General features: G+C 39.9%; 1 protein-coding gene across 1 annotated transcript in view; it reads right to left on the reverse strand.

The window, feature by feature from the left end:
• The window catches only part of LOC149575198 (ATP-dependent DNA helicase SRS2-like protein At4g25120), a 255,426-nt gene that overhangs the window by 32,471 nt on the left and 202,157 nt on the right, over positions 1 to 20,798 (reverse strand). Inside the window, exon 29 of the mRNA XM_089815031.1 lies at positions 7,989 to 8,051. Coding sequence (XP_089671157.1) covers positions 7,989 to 8,051 — 63 coding nt within the window. The remainder of the gene's footprint in view (positions 1 to 7,988; positions 8,052 to 20,798) is intronic.

Genomic DNA, 20,798 nt, shown 5'->3' on the forward strand with positions numbered 1-20,798 from the left:
GAAGTGCGAGGGAAGGGCAGACAAGGTGGAAGTGAAACGACCACAGTAGACCAAATGCCACTTGTGCTGAACAATAGAAGACACCCTGCTGTAGTCGACATGGGTATTCTCGGAACTATCCTCACGGACACCATCTCAGATGGAGGGTCGGGAGTAAATGTATTGCATGAAGAAACATGGAATTTGTTAGGGCAACTTACTCTATGGCCGCCTACATTCCAACTGCTCATCGTCAATCAACATGGAATCAAATGCCTTAGGACTCTAATGCCACAACCAGTAATGATCGGGACACAACACTTTTTACCGGACTTCGTGGTCATTCCGTTGAAAAGGAAAGGGTACAATGCCATCCTTAAAAGGGGCTGGTTGGTACAGGAAAAGGTGAAACACAGCTAGAAAAAGAACACTCTGTCCATAGAAAGAGGAGGTCGTAGGTTCGTAACTGACCTACACACCCAAATGGTGGGAGAGGAGGCGACATCGTTAGACTCAGAAGGCGAAGAAGCAAACGATGAAGGGAAGAAACGAATGGAACCCAACGAAGAAGGAATCTTGAGACTAGGAGGATCCGACAATGATGACTTGGACTTAGTGAATGGCCTACTCCATTGGCAAATGGAGGATTATGAGCTCTTTCCGAGCTATTAGATGTTAAGGGTCGAGGAAGGTAGTAAGGAAGAGGAAAAGAACGAATTTCCAATGGAATACAGAGAAGTGAAATAAAGAAAGGCGGAGATAGATGAAACACTTGCACATACATTCAGTGACGAGAACCTTATTAAATACAAAGAACCCAAGGTGAAAATGGTGAACATAGGAGATGAGGCTAATCCAAAAAAACATATTTGTGGGAGAATACTAGAATCCAGTCTTGAAAGTAGCAGGATTTAAGATATTTATGGAGTATAAGGATGTTTTTGTGTGGACATACAAAGACTTGAAAGGGGTACCACCGGAATTGTGTATCCACCGCATCCCACTGATACAAGAAGCAGTACCCGTATGGAAGCGACCATATTGCATGAACAAAAGCTATCTTGCACAGGTTACAGACGAGATTAACCAGATGCTTGAGGCAGGCATTAATTTTCGAGTACAAACGAGTGAGTGGGTATCTCCAATTGTGATATCGCTGAAAAGGAATACCACTCAAATAAGGATATGTGCAAACTTTCGTTGTCTGAACACAGTAACAATTAAGATCCATTCCTGATACCATTTACTGACAGTAATTTGGAGGAAATTGCAGGGCATGAAATATATTCATTCATGGGTGGATTTTTTGGTTACAACTAGATATCCATTGCAAAGGAAGATAAGCTCAAAACAACCTTCATGGTAGAAGATGGAGTGTACACCTACAACAGAATGTCGTTTGGTCTATGCAACGCTCCGGCAATGTTTCAAAGATTCATCTTGCACATCTTCGACAAGATGTAAGTCAGAAACTTCAAAGCATTCTTGGACAATTGGTCAATTTTCAGTGGGGAGGAGAGGCATTTGACCATACTTAAGGAATGTATGGAAAGCTATAGACGGGTGTGACAAGCACTAAATCCTAAGAAGTGCAGATTTATAGTACCTTGGGGAAAACTATTGGGACACATCATATGCAAAGCAGGATTAAAGACAAATCCTGACAATGTCCGAGTGATTCTTGAAATGCCACCTTTGATGGATGTGACTCAAATAAAATCATTCCTAGGACACACAAGGTATTATCAGAGGTTTATTAAGAACTTTGCCAAAATATCTTACCCTCTCAACAAGCTAACTTGCAAGGGAGAACCCTACAAATGGGAAACAGAGTAGAATGAATTTTCTAGGGATTGAAAACATGACTAGCCATAGGACCTATCTTGGCTTATCTAAACTGAGACAAGGAATTCCATGTACATGTTGATGCATCAAACTATGCAATCAGAGGAAAGTTGGCACAAACAGGTGATCACGGATTGGACCACCAAGTGTACTTCACAAGTAGACTATTGTCTAAGGCAGAAAAGAATTATAGCATGATGGAGCAGGAGGCTCTCGGAATGGTGTACGTCGTACCTAAGTTTAGACACTACTTACTGGTGACTCCATTTGTGTTATCAAGCCTTGCTCTATCTCATGAATAAACCGATCATCTAAGGATGGATAAGCAAATGGCTACTTCTTTTGCAAGAATTTACATTTAAGAGTGTGGTACGACCCAGGAAAAGCCACCGTGAGCACAAATCATCTATCCAGGATCAAATCAGGAGAACCACCGAAGGGAGTCAATGACGACTTTCCCGACACAGCTATTTTAGATCGTCGTACTACCATCCTAGTATGCAAGTATCAGAGAATATCTTTCAATAGGACAATTTCCTAAGGAAATGCTATCAAGTGAGAGGAGGAAACTAGTACTGAGAAGTCGAACGTTCCAATTGATCAACAGGTTGCTATACAAGATGGAACCCAACCAGATTTTACAACGATGTCATCTGGAGGGAGAAATACCAAAACTATTAAAGGAAGCACACGAAGGGCCTGCAGAAGGACATATGGGGCCAGACACAACTATGCGCAAGATACTCCTAATAGGATTGTGGTGGCCAACCTTGCACAACAACGCCAAGGAGTGGGTCATTGCATGTTATACATGCCAAAGAGTCTGGAAGCTACTAAAGAGGGATTTTATGCCTCTAAACCCCTCACATGCTCATGAACTATTCAAACGATGGGAGCTAGACTTTATCGGTCCACTGAAGGTAAGCAAAGCCCGGAGATGCAGACACATTGTAGTAACAACCGAGTACCTTACAAAGTGGGTAGAAGCATGAGCCCTATTAGACAACTCTGCACTAAGCACCACAAGATTTCTCTATGAGGAGATCATTACGATGTATTGAATCCCAATATAGCTAACAAGCAACCGTGGGGGCCATTTTGTATACCATGTCATCTAACTACTCACCATGGAATTCAAAAGTTGTCATTTCCTGTCAAGCCCATACTAGCCGAGAGAAAATGGACAGGCAGAATCGATGAATAAAATCTTGGTTGCATTAAGGTTAAGATTGGGAGGAAAACTTGCCATCCGTGTTATGGGCATACCGTACCTCTTAAAAAGTTACCATGGGACACACTTTGTTTCAACTAATGTATGGTCAGAAGGTTGTGGTATCGGCAGAGTTCATGGTACCGAGTTTACGAATAGCGATTGAAAATTCATTAGGAGACATGGAAAGTCTCAGGGAAAGGATGTATAACTTGAATAAACTCGACCATTGTAATCGTGATTGTATATTTGCTTATATGAATAAAGTACTATTGTGTTTTGTGTTACATTCTAGTCTCTTAATGCAATAACTATCTATTGATGTCTAGTTTGTGCACTAAGGGTCATGCACTAATATTTCCACTGACATCGAATGGAGCCAAAGCAAGTTTGCTAGTAGCTTGCTTGAGGTCATTGTTTTGTTGATGCTTAAGGCTCTTGTCTCCCCTAAACCTCAAACTAAGCTTGTGCTGAGCACAATATAGACACAATGGATATAACTTACCTCCAAGGGAAGAGCCCTCCACTCATTTGTGGTTGCTAATATGGCCAACCTTCGACTATAATGATTTATCCATAGCGTGAGTACGTGCCCATTCTCGTCTAGGGGAACCAAAATGCACTCTCATCTGATGGTAGGAATCTATTGCTCCTACAACTACTAGTAACTAAAAATGACCTACCTGCTCTACCCTAGCTACCATGCCAGTTTTTGTTTCTACCCAACTCCAACTAATCTATTGTATCATGTATCTTGTCCAATGCCTATACTATCTGTGGTTTTGTATTAATTAGACTCCTCACAACTCATGATCAAGATCCTCCTATTGGGCCTGTCTATTAGCATCATGAAGATCACCCATGTTTGTCGGTCATTGGGAATATCTTTGCCTATGCACTCCCACGGCTGTAGTTTCTGTCTACTTCAGCTCTACCCGGATGCATAGAAAGAAATTGAAAACCCTACAGGCGAGCAAAATCTTTGCTATGATACCACTGAAAGATGCCAACTAGGCCCGAGACTGAAAATACTCAATTTGGTTGCAATATTTGACTTTGTCGAGCGAATGATACTGTTTTTTATTTTTCCAATATTCTAATATTTTTGGGAGTTGTGCTTTTTTGGTGTTTTTCCAATATTCACACAATTGCACTCTAAATACTACTGAGCAGACTTACTTTATTAGTTCAATTTTGGGCAAAATAGCACACATTATAAAGATCATACGATGCTATATGACATACAACAAGAAAATTTGAACCATACAGATCTGTACATTTTTGACAAAATGTTGTGCATATCCACCACATGTTGCAGCTTCTGTTCCCAACTAGGATTTGATGGATCGGGTGTGAATTGGCTAGGATATAGCTACAACGCTGCTACAGGGGTGAAGTTGGGTTCCAGTCAGTTGTGCGGCTGAGAAGAGTATAAGGCAAAACTCCCAAGTCACTACAATTATAATACCTGGAGACTCTTCTAATGCATCCGATCTGGTAATTAAAAATGATTTCAGCCCCTTTGATATGTCCCGATCTGAATTCCGATATTACTGTCCAAGACTAAGGAGGGCCAATTTTCGAGGTGTACTACCTCCAGATAGACTTTCAGGTAAGACTCACATCACATGTAATGTTCCAGGTCCACACCGTGTATAATAGCCTTTTTGTTTTGTCTAAATCAGAGAGAGCAATCGTAATTGAAAATACTGTCCATAATTCCTCTCCAAATTGCAAAGCACAAACAATTGGTGAGATGGGGACTACATCCCACTCACTAAGCTCGAAAGTGAAAGTCCTTAAGCCCTAGATCTGAAGCAAATATCTTCTACAGAACTTTGAAGCTTCACCAACATAAAATGAATCCACAATAATGCTAATTGGAGGCCCAGACAAGCTTTTTATTTTCCCCAACAAGGAAGCTTGAATGCAAACAGGGTTTCTTCCCTCCATTTCTAAAAAATATCATATGAAGCTTCTCAAAAAGGTATGATCAGCAAGCCTTTTTATTTTAATATTCTTTGACCCTCAATTTATTTAACACAACTTATAAGTTGTGTGCTTAAGATATTGGGCCCATGGCCCCATATTATACTTTATTGGGTAAAAATATTTATTTAAAAGCCAACTTAGGAAATATTAACTTATATGTTTAATTATTAACAAAACATGATCCGGGGATCTGATTGAGATGTTGTCTGAAGTGTGATGATCCCTGCTGCTAACTGAGGTCCTGCAAGTTTTCTCTCAATTCCTCATAAATTTTAGGAGCTCTGCCTAACATTTGGGAACCATGCTCAAATACTGGAAACTATTCCAGTGACCCAGGGTCTGCTCTATGGTCCCTTGGGACGCCATCATGTCATCTGATAGCTCTCTCTAAAAAGTAGATCACCCTAATATTTAGGACCCATCGTGAAACTGCTCAAAAATGATTCTCAAAGTCCCTGAATTACTCTCTGAGCCTTCAAGTGAGCCCTCTAACCATTCGGTTGGCCTACGGGAACTCAGGTCATGGGCCAACCTGCCACTCATCTCCTATTGCCTAGGAACGGGACATTACAACTGTTTTCTTCATCTACATCATAGTCCACAAGCAGTTTTTCCTTTTGTTTTTCTATTCTGGTAGCCAATCAGTTACACGGTATACCTATGAGAGTTACTATGTTCAACATCAGCCTCATCATCCTCGTCACCGGCCACTTCTTAAATAGATATTTTAGCTTTTTTGGTGGGAAGGAGGGGTTTTTACCTTTTTTACTCTCCTCAACAATGCAATTCAATAGAAAACTGAAAGGAACAAGTGACGCCAATTACTAATCATTTAATTTTATTTGATATTTTGCCTATGCATGGAGAATTACTAAGTAATATGACTCGGAACCTGATGACATATGCAAACCAATTTGGCGGAATGCTGAGATCACGGTCTAGTTGAATAGCCACCTCCCTGTAATTAAATCACAGCCTTTAGATGATTTACAATGCTGGGAATATGAAACGTGGCCCTTGAATTCAGTATTACAGGCATTGAACACCAACCGCAGGCCAATTCTGGTAACCATAGGGCTCATGAATGATAATTAGCAAGACCTGAATATTGAATGCAGGTCCAGTATATAAATCACAGGCCTGCCATAAGTAAACAAAGGACCTGAAATTAATGTCGACAGCTGCAATAATGCAGATATTGTCCTTGAAACAAATCGCAGCCCTCTCAATATGATACGCTGGCATCCAAAGCTTGAAACTGCAGTGCTGGGAATGTACGCAGTCTCTAGAAAATATAAAGTCAGCCTTCCAGAAATGACACCTCAGTCCAGGTGTTGATTACAGAGAACTACTGTGCCCAAACACAGCCTCCAGGTGATAATGTTAGCAAACAACACCCAGATGAAAACCTCTCAAATGCAGTTGCAGATTGATAATAATTCTTCTATAAATCCTCCCCACAAATCCTCACAATCACTTCTAGTAAAAACAGATCTCCTTAGACACAGAGAATCACAATACAAGAGACTCAGCCAATTGTATACAACAACACGACTTGCAATGAAATTGCTTCAACAATATCCCAGCCAAAGAAAAACATAGGTAGGACATTTAACTAATGAAACCACTATACATCAGCAGTGGCTTCAAACAATATTCAGAATTCAGAAACCCTTATACAACAGCAAGGGCGCAAACTTTAGAAACTCAGGAGAAAGCCACAAAGACACAATAAGCAAATATATAATCAAGCGTGTTTTTCTCATAAAATGAGCTCTCATTTATAAGCTCTCGTTGGCAGAAGTTTCCATAAAACTGCACTTCAGAAATCGAGGAAATTTCCCAAAAGAACTCAACACTAGAAACTGTGCAACTTGCTTTTTAAAAATATCAGTAAAAGTCATTATTATAATAATGCAACTCAATGAATAATAACTAAATAAGAGCTCATGCAATTATTAATCCAATCAACTGCAGATGACAACCAACTGCCAAGCCATCCACTGCACTGCTGAAAATAGAAACTACTAAAAATAGACTTACTAAAAATAGTAAATCCATAACTGAGACTCCCAAAACGCCCTGTCAGCACATGAAGGTCGCTATGGTGAACTGACTTGGCCAACTGCAGAAACCTACTAAAAAGGGGACATTACATAGAGGTATCAGGATTCAACACTTCAGGTGCATCAGGTCGGGAAATAATTTTAAGTACCCCTAAGTGACAGATGCATTACTTTTTCCTGGGTGCTAGTGCATCAATAATGTTAGCAGAAGGGGGAACTGCAAAAGCAATACCTTATAAACCACACTAGGTTTGGGAGGGCAAAGTGCAAAGTGGAAATGGTAAAGCCTGAAAATTAGACCCTGGTGTAAAGGGATAGGTTTTTTGCACTAGTGCTACAGTTTTCTGCCAGAAATGCTTACAATCTGCAACTTGTTTATCATCTAAAGTTTTCATTTTCATCAATCACTTCATTATTTTTTATTTATTTTCTCATGGAAATTAAATATTGACAATTGAAAATAACATATTTCTTAAATCTACCAGCGTCCAGAAATCTCAGAGCTTAAAGTCTTGAGCCACTACAAAATTCATAAAACTGGTCACTTTAAATAATCATAAAAATATTAACAGCACACACTTAAAATGTTTTAAGGAAGCCCCTACATAAAACCCCAGCCTTTTTCACCAAATTACATGATTAATAAAAATACTTTAAAACACTTCATACAAAACTTGAAAAAGAATTTAAATTTTTTAGAAAATAAAATCAGAAAATTACTTTAAAACCTTTTTCACTAACAATTAAGGCCATCCCAACTATTATATAATTATAAAGCACTTCTCCAATGGTTAATCAAATCATAAATAGTCAACAACAATCTTTACTGATACTATCTCTCTGAAACTTACTAGATCCCATAATAATTCTATATAACATGATTTGTAGAAGCAAACCTGCTTAGGGGTTGCAGCAGTTGATTCCATGACTCGTTCATTGCCTTGTTTTCTAAAATGCTCCTGTAATCATGCGACAAAAGAGATGTCATTCAACCTTCATTGGATAAAATGAAGTAATGGGCATTTAAGGATATTAATACTCTACTAACCAGCTATTGACTATGCAGCGCCCAAAAATGCCCTATTTATTATAATTATCAATTAATGAAAAATTATTATATTCATTGTATTTAAATGTTTAATTAATTAATTTTATTTTTTAATTAATTAATTACAATAAAGTAGTACATAGCTGCATAGACATTGCATACTAAGTATAGGAAAATTTAAAATTCCATCAAAAGTAATCTCTCTAAAGAAAGACAAAAGAGCAGTGCGAAAGGCATGAAACAATTTGCATCACAGCCAAAACAATAGATAAAACTAATTACGATTATGAGATCTAATATAGAGGATCCCTTGAATTCATTCCAAAGAAGTGAGTTCTAAAAGTTTCTTTTCATATCAGATCAATTTTACCTTATTCAATGTCAATGGATTGTCACTCTTCAATCTATTTTCCTAATGGTCTACATGGTAAAATCATCTATGGAGTACAAAAAAACAAATGAGCAACAGTTTGCAAGGACGATGTTTTACTTGTGCAGAAGATTACTATTGCTAGGATTGGGGAAAAAAAAGAGCCTTATAATGAATTCTAACGTTACTTTTTGTTCTAATGTGATATGATTTATGTACATTTCAATACAAGATATCCAAATCATTCACAGATGATATTGAAGAAGATTTTTAGCAGCAGCAAAACTTTTCTAGGTTTGAAGGCAACTAATAGATAAATAAACTAATTTCCATGTAGATGCATACCTTGGGAGTTTAGAACTCAGCCCACCCAAGACATTTTAGGGATGCAAGGACACTTTCGAAATGTCTTCAATGACTTCCTAACCCTGACCTCTGATATCAAGCATCCTCAATATGTGTCAGAAACATCAGGAAACATCTGGGGATGCCCAAGGCTCAAAAAATTGAGCTAATCTTTATCAATATTTAAAGTCTAAAGAAAAGCTAAGAACAAATAGTACATTAGCATTGCAAGAAAGCAATTGACGATGCTTCAAACTCTTTTCCTTTCAAGCCTTTGAAAATTTCTGTAAATTCTGCTACCAATCAAATTGATGTAATGTTTTTTGTAATGCCCCGCCCGGAGATCCTTGGAACAAGGATAAATATAAGCCAAGATTTTTTTTTAAAAAATTGAAGTATGGATGCACACGACATACAACATACAAGGATCACAAAGATCGCAATGGAAGACTAAACAAACATCCAAACACCAACAGATCTCCAAACACCACTACTAACCAAAACCACTAACCACAGAGGGAAGCAATTGATCTTGAATCCGAACATATACTAAATTCGAAATGCAATTCCAAGGTATTCAAGAACACCATAAAGGGTATCCAAAACACCTCAAAAGAACTTCCGATCAAACCGAAAAGTGCTTGTAGTCCACCCGGACAGGTTCTTCCAAAACCAAGGCGATACTTTAAATCAGTACAGTGCGATACTTTCCAGTATTGTACAACCTTTTAAATGAAGTGCAATACTTTCAGAGTTTGGGAAACACTTCTCAAGAAGGCGTGCGATACTTCATAAGTATCATAAACCTTTCTCCAATGGGCATGCGATACATCAAAGTGTCGCACGACAGAGTTTCCTAGGGCATGCAATACTTTCTAGTATCGCACGATTCTTCTTCTTTGGGTGTGCGATACTTTAAAGTACCGCACAATGTTGATGCATGATCGCCTAGGGAAAACTAGAACGCACCAAGGAAAAACAAGAAAAAGGAAACCAAAGTCAGAACCTCCACACTGGGGAGTAACGAATCCACAGTCAAGGCATAGACACACGAAAACCATAACTACTAGACGAAAACTGCATCTAACCGTCTAACATACCAGTGAAGGGAAAGTACAGAAGGAAGCATCACAATGTACTGAAACAACATCGCAACGAACTGAAATAATGAACTAAGCGTGTGGTTCCTCCCAACCATAATAGCATCATGAAACCCCAAACGTCCTAGCCATCCCCCGCACATAACATCCCAATCTACCGACCAGATTGTCGTAGCTGTCTTATGAGGACGTCACTACTAAACGTACTACAACATAAGAATAAGGAAATCTAACATGCTATTAGTAAGGCATAAGGTAATCTCACAAATCAAACTCATCATCACCATATGCTAAATATCATAATACAGGAATGCATCAATTAAACTAACATCATCTAACATGATATCCAAGCACTCCAATGAAAGCATAACTCACAAGATAACATACTCCAAAACCCGAAGTACCACGTGAAACACAAGCAATGGTTGTACGAGAATAAAAAATGTCTATGTACATCGGTCCCCAGCAGTGGTGAAGGTAGCTACGCCTCCCAACCATGTCGAACACGTAGGTCCACTCCCATCGTGCTAATGGAGATAATGATCCAACCACAACCGTACCAAGAAAACATCTATGGCTATCACTCACACCAGACAATAATGATGACTGAAACCAAGACCATGCAACAATGCAAGTACAACAGGTCCTAGTCAGACACTCTATATGTAACCATGTAGGGACTCTTGGTGGAGAGTTGGTAACATGATAGCAAACCATTCCCTTGGGTATTTCCCTCAGGAGGCTGACATGCTGCATTTGCGGCTTAACCGCAAGAACTATGTATCACTGACCGTTCCCGTCAACACCACCCTCGCGAGGCTGAGTTAGCAATTTTATCTTATTTAATTCTCTAACAATTTATTAAGTTATCACTTATAAGAAACTCCCTAATGCCAACCTGGGCGAGGACACCACAGAAGCGTTAGGAGCCCCTCTATCAACCTTACCCTACATACCCATACTCATCACATGATCAGTGCCCGTAGGCATGCATATTCCCAACCCAACCCTGAAATACAAATGGGAGATCGAGCCTTGCAAGTAACCCGAAAAATGCACACGCACGTGCTCGTGTGTGGCTCACCACCATCACAGAGATCAAACACAAGGACTGGATGAGAACACAAGCAAAAAAAAACTCAACCAAATAACAGCTCGAGAGGATGGATGCAGCACGCATCCCAACATAACATTAAAAGTACAACAATGAACTAACTAACTTCCTACGGATGATACAAGTCCACAATTAAGAAAACAAAAGAAAACTAGGCGGCACGCAAATCGAGGTGAAAACCCCAAAACTCGAAAACATCGAAAATAAAATCCATTTGGTCTTTGGGAAAAAAAGCCACGAAAATCAAACAAAATTTGGGTTCGAACACCGTATGCAAAAACAGCCAACATAACGATGCAATGTAATGTCCCATTTTTTTATTTATTATTTTTGGGAGGAATTAATTATAAAGTTATCAATTAAAAAATATATATTATAAGGTAACTTTATAAATTAACTAAACAAAAGCTTCTAGAGGTTGTTGGAAGAAGCAGAGAAAAATTAAAAAGGGAGGCCGACCTATCAAGGAAAAAAGAATAAATAGGCATTGAGGGCTCATTGTCGATCATTGAGATTTATTATTGATTTTTTCTTATGTGCGTTGTGGAGCCTAGGGTTTCTGCAAATAGTCACAATTGGCCATTGAGAACGAAAACTCTCAATTGGTATGCAATTTTAAGGGTGTGAGAGATCACCTGAATTATTGCAGCTGTGGGAAGGATATTTCAATCCTTTCATTTGTGCTTAATTGCTAATTTGGAGTTTCCAGTGGAGTTGCACTATTACCATATCATCTACAGCATTCAGTCTCCACCATTTGATCAATCCAGGTTCTTTATTTCAATCTATAATTACAACAAGTTCTCAATTGTATACAGCCAGTTAGGGTTTCTTTGTACTGTGCTATGTCATAATGTTTTGGTGTTGAAATTTTTCATATCATTTGTAAAAACATTTGATTTTCATTGAATGAATACATTGGCACTGCTATTTCTTTAATTTCAGCAATATATTTTAGCAGTGTGTTAAAATCTAGAGTTTGTTTAGTAGCCTATTGGTACAGGTCATTACAGTGGTATCAGACCGGTTTCCTGCCAGCCTGATAGGGTTACCCAGCCACCATTTAATTTAGTTTACAAACGAACCAGCATAACTAAGAATATAGCTGAGAGACATTTTCCAAGCCCATCCAGAAGTGTGCGAGATGATGAGACTTTACAGCAACAGGAGAGGCTTCTACAGTCAATAGAGGCAAGTACACAGGCAATGATGGTTATGATGCAACATTTGATTGGGCAAAATAGGAGAAATAATCATGATCAGGATGATAGAAGCATGGAAGGATCACAACATAGGACACAGTCTAGAACAGCTGATAGACCCACACGTTCTACATTTAGAGAAGAAACTCCAGCATGCACACCTGATGCTATGGTAACGGATATTGTAGATGAACTCTGACAAGCAAGGAATGAGTCGGATTCATTACCAGAATATGTACAGGATGGATGGACATTTGACAGGTACCTGAACTATAGAGCTGCCAGGCAGAAGCAAGTAGATAAACACAATGAGTTGCAACATGTCACCAACAAGTTGGTATTACCCACATTTGATGGCAGTGGAAAAATGACTGCTCGTGCTTGGATTCATAAGCTGGATACTTTCCTATCTTTGAAGACTATGACAGAAATTGAAGCACTCAAGTATGCCACTTTACACTTAGATGGGGCAGCACATGATTGGTGGACACATGTCATGATAACATTGCAACACAATCAGGTAACCACTTATCAAGAGTTTGTGGATAAATTGATAGAAAGGTTTCATAAAAAAAATCCTGAAGTTTATTTCCGGGAGTTAGCCCAGTTGAGACAATCAGGAGGTTTAGAACAATTTATCAATGACTTCCAAAAGCTTGCAATGATGGTGCCTGACATTTCAGAAAGGAGGCTAGTCATTTTATTCACAGAGGGATTAACTGAACCACTCAAGGGGTGGGTAAAGGCCTTTTATCCTCTTACATTACAGGAAGCCATGAAGAAAGCCCGTAGTATGGAACTTGCAGCTCCAGCAAACCGGTTTAGTTCAAAGAGTTCTTCATCATTTAGAGATAACAAAAGGGAATTCAGCAAGGGTAAAGAGAAGGTTAGTGACTCAAAAGACAAGCTAGCTGCACCTTGTGATAAGGAAACACTTAATGATCTGCGTAGAAAGAAGCTATGCTTCTTTTGCAAAGGTCCCTATGAGTTTGGTCATGATTGTCCTATGAAGCCTAAGGGGAAAGCTAACCGGGTGATGTGGGCTTATTATGAAGGTTAAGATTCAGACATCTCAGAGCACCCTGATGAGGTAGAGGGTGAACACGAGGTAGATAGTGCTGAGAAAAAAGAGACTCCAGATATACATTTACAGGAGGCACGTCTGTCTAGTATGAAAGAGAGGGATCTTTCAGATTTCGAGGAGTCTTGCCAAGACAAAAGATTATTACTCTGTTGGATACAGGTGCCACGCATAATTTCATTGATGCACGATTTGTGGAGAGGCGTGGACTAATTACTGAGGAGTTCGAGGGACTAAGAGTTAAGGTAGCTGATGGATATACTCTTCGTTGTCATAGGATGGTGCGAGATCTACCTTTGTGCCTAAACAACTATGAGTTTAACGCAGACTATCATGTGGTCAACATGGGTGACATGGACATAGTACTTGGGGTGCAATGGCTAGATTCTTGGAAGGAGGTTACCCTGAGATTGGAGGATATGGAGATACGATTCGTCGTGGATGGCAGGACTCATGTGCTGAAGGCTATCCGTAATGATGATGTTAGGACTATCTCATTTAGGCGGTTGGAGAGATTAGCCAGGCATAATAATATAGAGTGGGCAGCAATATGTGCCTTGATGCCTACCCAAGGGAAGCAACATAAGACTGAATATCATCCAGATATTCAAAAATTGAGAATCAAGTATGGGAAGGTATTTAGTGAGATTCCACCAGGCAGGCCACCAGATAGAGGTATTGAGCACATTATCAAGTTGGAGGAAGGTGCTAAGCCTGTCATGATCACACCATACTGGCACCCAAAACGACTCAAAGATAAGATCGAGAAGACCATCAACGAGTTGCTAGCAATGGGACACATCAGACCAAGTAAGTCACCTTTTGCATCATCTATTGTTTTGGTAAAAAAGAAGGATGGAACTCTACGAACGTGTATTGATTATAGGGTGTTGAATAAGAAAACTATAAAGAACAAGTATCCCATCCCACGCATCGATAAGCTAATAGATGAATTGCATGGGGCTTGTTATTTCACAAAAATTGATTTGAGATCAAGCTATCACCAGATCAGAGTTCGAGAGCAGGATATTGAAAAAACTGCTTTGAGATGTCATTACAGTCATTTTGAGTTTGTAGTCATGCCTTTTGGTTTGACTAATGCACCTGCCACTTTTCAGTCCACTATGAACAAGGTCTTCCACCATCAGTTGAGGAAATTTGTGCTAGTGTACTTTGATGATATTTTGATCTATAGCAGGACATGGCAAGAACATTTAGAGCACTTCGAGGCAGTATTAAGCATTTCACAGAGCGAGTCCTTGTATGCCAAGGAGTCCAAATGTGATTTGGGGATGACAGAATTGTTGTATCTTGGACACATCATTAGTGCGGAAAGAGTGCGAATGTATCCTGAAAAGATCCGTGCTATTGTTGATTGGCCACCACCAGAGAACCTTACACAGTTAAGAGGGTTCCTTGGTCTATGTGGATTCTATCGCAGGTTTCTTAGTGGCTACTCACGACATGCAACGCCCATGACAAATTTGTTGAAGAAAGGGGCATTTGTGTGGACTCGGGAGGCACAGGAGTGTTTTATGCAATTCAAGGAAATAATGACTACATACCCAGTATTACAATTGCCTGATTTCACAAAGCCATTTGAGCTTCAATGTGATGCTTCTGGAGAGGGAGTTGGTGTTGTACTCGTGAAGGACAAGCATCCTATAGCTTATGAGAGTAGGAAACTCAGAGGGGCCAAGAGATCATTCAACATATATGATAAGGAGATGCTGGCCATCATGCATGCCTTGGCCAAATTCAGACAGTATCTTGTGGGCAGCAAATTTTGTATTAAAACTGATCATAATAGTTTGAAGCACTTTTTCGGACAGCGGGATCTGAATGATCGTCAGCAGAAGTGGGTAAGTAAGTTGCAGGCATATGATTTTGATATCACATATGTTAAGGGGACACAGAATATTGTAGCAGATGCTTTATCCCGTAGGCCACATCTCACTTCTATGATTCAGATATCAGAGGATTGGTGACACTTGATTCTAGTAGAATATGCCAAAGACACGTGGGCCTCTTCTATAGCGGAGGGGACAACAATCGACACTAGATACACTCTCATAGATGAATTGATCATTTACAAGAACAGGATTTACTTCGTCCCAGGATCAAAAGTGAAGCAATTGATTTTGAGAGCATTCCATAATTCACCTACAGCAGGCCATCCTAGGTATTTCAAGACTTACAGGTTAGTACAGGAACGATTCACTTGGAAGGGACTTAAGGCTGATATTTTGCAATATGTGCATGAGTGTCATGTTTGCCAGCAGAACAAACAAGAGCACACTTATCCAGCAGGGCTCCTACAGCCACTTCCTATTCCTGACAGAAAGTGGGAGTGCATCTCTATGGATTTTGTTACGGGCTTGCCTAGGGCCCAGGGGCGTGATTGTATCTATGTTGTGGTGGATAGGCTGACAAAATATGCTCACTTCTTCGCTATCGCTACTACATACTCGGAAACTCAAGTGGCAAAGGTCTTCTTCAGGGAGATTTTTAGATTACACAGGTTACCTCGGAGCATTGTGAGTGACAAGGACAGCCGCTTCATGAGTCATTTTTGGCAGGAGATATTTCGGTTGTCTGGCACTGAGCTTACGCCTAGTACCGGTTATCACCCACAGACTGATGGTCAAACAGAGATTGTAAACAAATGGGTGGAAGGGTATTTGAGGAATTACGTGGCAGATCAACAGCGAGCTTGGGTCAAATGGATATATCTCTGTGAGTATTGTTACAATACTACATATCATATGACTATACAAATGACACCCTTCATGGCACTTTACGGTTATGAGGCACCTAGTTTCTTAGATTTGTTGTTGGGAGATAGTTGAGTACCCCGAGCAGGTTAACGATTACAGGAAAGTAAGGATATAGTTGCTACTCTCAAAAACAACATTGCTAGAGCTCAGAACCAGCAAAAACAGTATGCAAACAAGAACAGGACTGAGCGTAGTTTTGAGGTAAATGATATGGTTTACCTCATGTTGCAGCCATATAAGCAGTCCACTCTCAAGAAGAGTGGTACAGAGAAACTCAAGCCACGCTATTATGGACCATTCAAGATCATCAAACGAGTTGGTGACGTGGCTTATGAGTTGGAGCTTCCCACAGATAGTCGAGCGCACAATGTCTTTCATGTATCACGCCTCAAAAAGGCGTTGGGTCAGAATGTGATGCCTTCTGCAGTATTACCTCCCTTGAATGATGAAGGGAAATTGATCTTAGTGCAAGAATTCATTATGGATAGTAGAGAGAAGCAGCTTAGCAGGAGAGTAATCAAAGAGTATCTAGTTACGTGGAAAGATTTGCCTATTGAAGATGCTACTTGGGAGAGAGAAGTGATTTTGCAGCATCCAGCATTAAGATTGCTTGAGGCCAAGCAATTTTAGGAGGGGCGGACTTGTAATGTCCAATTTTTTTATTTATTGTTTTTGGGAGGAATTAATTATAAAGTTATCAATTAAAAAATATTTATTATAAGGTAACTTTATAAATTAAATAAAGAAAAGCTTCTAGAGGTTGCTAGAAGAAGTAGAGAAAAATTAAAAAGGGAGGCCGACCTATCACGGAAAAAAAATAAATAGGCATTGAGGGCTCATTGTCTATCATCGAGATTTATTATTGATTTTTGCTTATGTGCGTTGTGGAGCCTAAGGCTTCTACAAATAGTCACAATTGGTCATTGAGAACGAAATCTCTCAATTGGTACGCAATTTTGAGGGTGTGAGAGATCACCTGAATTATTGCAGCTGTGGGAAGGATATTTCAGTCATTTCATTAGTGCCTAATTGCTAATTTCAAGTTTCCAGTAGAGTTGCACTATTACCATATCATCTACAGCATTCAGTCTCCACCATTTGATCAATCCAGGTTCTTTATTTCAATCTGTAGTTGCAACAAGTTCTCAATTGTATACAGCCAGTTAGGGTTTCTTTGTAATGTGCTATGTCATAATGTTTTGGTGCTGAAATTCTCTATATCATTTGTAAAAACATTTGATTTTCATTGAATGAATACATTGGCACTGCTATTTCTTTAATTTCAGCAATATATTTTAGCAGCGTGTTAAAATCTAGAGTTTGTTTAGTGGCCTATTGGTACGGGTCATTACAGTGGTATCAGAGCGGTTTCCTGCCAGCCCAATAGGGTTACCCAGCCACCATTTAATTTAGTTTACAAAGGAACCAGCATAACTAAGAATATGGCTGAGAGACATTTTCCAAGCCCATCCAGAAGTGTGCGAGATGATGAGACTTTATAGCAACAGGAGAGGCTTCTACAGTCAGTAGAGGCAAGTACACAGGCAATGATGGTTATGATGCAACATTTGATTGGGAATACTAGGAGAAATAATCATGATCAGGATGATAGAACCATGGCAAGATCACAACATAGGACACGGTCTGGAACAGCTGATAGACCCACACATCCTACATTTAGAGAAGAAACTCCAGCACGCACACCTGATGCTATGGTAGCGGATATTGTAGATGAGCTCCGACAAGCAAGGAATGAGTGGGATTCATTACCAGAATATGTACAGGATGGATGGACATTTCACAGGTACCTGAACTATAGAGCTGCCAGGCAAAAGCAAATAGATAAACACAGTGAGTTGCAACAGGTCACCAACAAGTTGGTATTACCCACATTTGATGGCAGCGGAAAAATGACTTCTCGTGCTTGGATACATAAGCTGGATACTTTCCTATCTCTGAAGACTATGACAGAAATTGAAGCACTCAAGTATGCCACTTTACACTTAGATGGGGCAGCACATGATTGGTGGACACATGGTATGATAGCATTGCAACACAATCAGGTAACCACTTATCAAGAGTTTGTGGATAGATTGATAGAAAGGTTTGATAAAAAAAATCCTGAAGTTTATTTCGAGGAGTTAGCCCAGTTGAGATAATCAGGAGCTTTAGTACAATTTATCAATGACTTCCAAAAGCTTGCAGTGATGGTGCCTGACATTTCAGAAAGGAGGCTAGTCATTTTATTCACAGAGGGATTAAATGAACCACTCAAGGGGTGGGTAAAGGCCTTTTATCCTCCTACATTACAGGAAGCCATGAAGAAAGCCCGTAGTATGGAACTTGCAGCTCCAGCAAACCGGTTTAGTTCAAAGAGTTCTTCATCATTTAAAGATAACAAAGGGGAATTCAGCAAGGGTAAATAGAAGGTTAGTGACTCAAAAGACAAGCTAGCTACACCTTGTGATAAGGAAACACTTAATGATCTGTGTAGGAAGAAGCTATGCTTCTTTTGCAAAGGTCCCTATGAGTTTGGTCATGATTGTCCTATGAAGCCTAAGGGGAAAGCTAACAAGGTCATGTGGGCTTATTATGAAGGTTAAGATTCAGACATCTCAGAGCACCCTGATGAGGTAGAGGGTGAACACGAGGTAGATAGTGCTGAGAAAAAAGAGGCTCTAGAGATACATTTATAGGAGGCACGTCTGTCTAGTATTCAAGGAGAGGGATCTTTCAAATTTCGAGGAGTCTTGGAACAACAAAAGATTATTACTCTGTTGGATACAAGTGCCACGCATAATTTCATTGATGCACGATTTGTGGAGAGGCGTGGACTCATTACTGAGGAGTTCGAGGGACTAAGAGTTAAGGTAGCTGATGGATATACTCTTCGTTGTGATAGGATGGTGCGAGATCTACCTTTGTGCCTAAACAACTATGAGTTTAAGGCAGACTATCATGTGGTCAACATGGGTGACATGGACATAGTAATTGGGATGCAATGGCTACATTCTTTGAAGGAGGTTACCCTGAGATTCGAGGATATGGAGATACGATTCGTGGTGGATGGCAGGACTCATCTGCTGAAGGCTATCCGTAATGGTCATGTTAGGACTATCTCATTTAGGCGGTCGGAGAGATTAGCTAGGCATAATAATATAGAGTGGGCAGCAATATGTGCCTTGATGCCTACCCAAGGGGAGCAACATAAGACAGAATATCATCCAGATATTCAAAAATTGAGAATCAAGTATGGGAAGGTATTTAGTGAAATTCCACCAAGCAGGCCACCAGACAGAGGTATTGAGCATATTATCGAGTTGGAGCAAGGTGCTAAGCCTATCATGATCACACCATACCGGCACCCAAAATGACTCGAAGATGAGATCGAGAGGACCATCAACGAGTTGCTAGCAATGGGACACATCAGACCAAGTAAGTCACCTTTTGCATCTTTTGTTGTTTTGGTAAAAAAGAAGGATGGAACTCTACGAATGTGTATTGATTATAGGGTGTTGAATAAGAAAACTATAAAGAACAAGTATCCCATCCCACGCATCGATGAGCTAATAGATGAATTGCATGGGGCTTGTTATTTCACAAAAATTGATTTGAGATTAGGCTATCACCAGATCAGAGTTCGAGAGCAGGATATTGAAAAGACTGCTTTTAGATGTCATTACGGTCATTTTGAGTTTGTAGTCATGCCTTTTAGTTTGACTAATGCACCTGCCACTTTTCAGTCCACTATGAACAAGGTCTTCCACCATCAGTTGAGGAAATTTGTGCTAGTGTTCTTTGATGATATTTTGATCTATAGCAAGACATGGCAGGAACATTTAGAGCACTTGGAGGCAGTATTAAGCATTTTACAGAGCGAGTCCTTGTATGCCAAGGAGTCCAAATGTGATTTGGGAATGACAGAATTGTTGTATCTTGGACACATCATTAGTGCGGAAGGAGTGCGAATGGATCCTGAAAAAATCCATGCTATTGTTGATTGGCCACCACCAGAGAACCTCACACAGTTAAGAGGGTTCCTTGGTCTATGTGGATTCTATCACAGGTTTCTTTGTGGCTACTCACGACATTCAGCGCCGATGACAGATTTGCTGAAGAAAGGGGCATTTGTGTGGACTCGGGAGGCACAGGACTGTTTTATGCAGTTCAAGGAAATAATGACTACATGCCCAGTATTAGCATTGCCTGATTTCACGAAGCCATTTGAGCTTTAATGTGATGCTTCTGGAGAGGGAGTTGGTGCTGTACTCGTGCAGGACAAGCATCCTATAGCTTATGAGAGTAGGAAACTCAGAGGGGCCAAGAGATCATTCAGCATATATCATAAGGAGATGTTGGCCATCATGCATGCCTTGGCCAAATTCAGACAGTATCTTGTGGGCAGCAAATTTTGTATTAAAACTGATCATAATTGTTTGAAGCACTTTTTGGGACAGCAGGACCTGAATGATCGTCAGCAGAAGTGGGTGAGTAAGCTGCAGGCATATGATTTTGATATCACATATGTTAAGGAGACACAGAATATTGTAGCAGATGCTTTATCCCGTAGGCCACACCTCACTTCTATGATTCAGATATCTGAGGATTGGCGACATTTGATTGTAGCAGAATATGCCAAAGACACGTGCGCCTCTTCTATAGCGGAGGG

The sequence above is a fragment of the Cupressus sempervirens genome, chromosome 2 (genome assembly GCF_028749045.1).
Source record: "Cupressus sempervirens isolate cs-2001-9-10 chromosome 2, ASM2874904v1, whole genome shotgun sequence".
NCBI classification, from domain to species: Eukaryota; Viridiplantae; Streptophyta; class Pinopsida; order Cupressales; family Cupressaceae; genus Cupressus; species Cupressus sempervirens.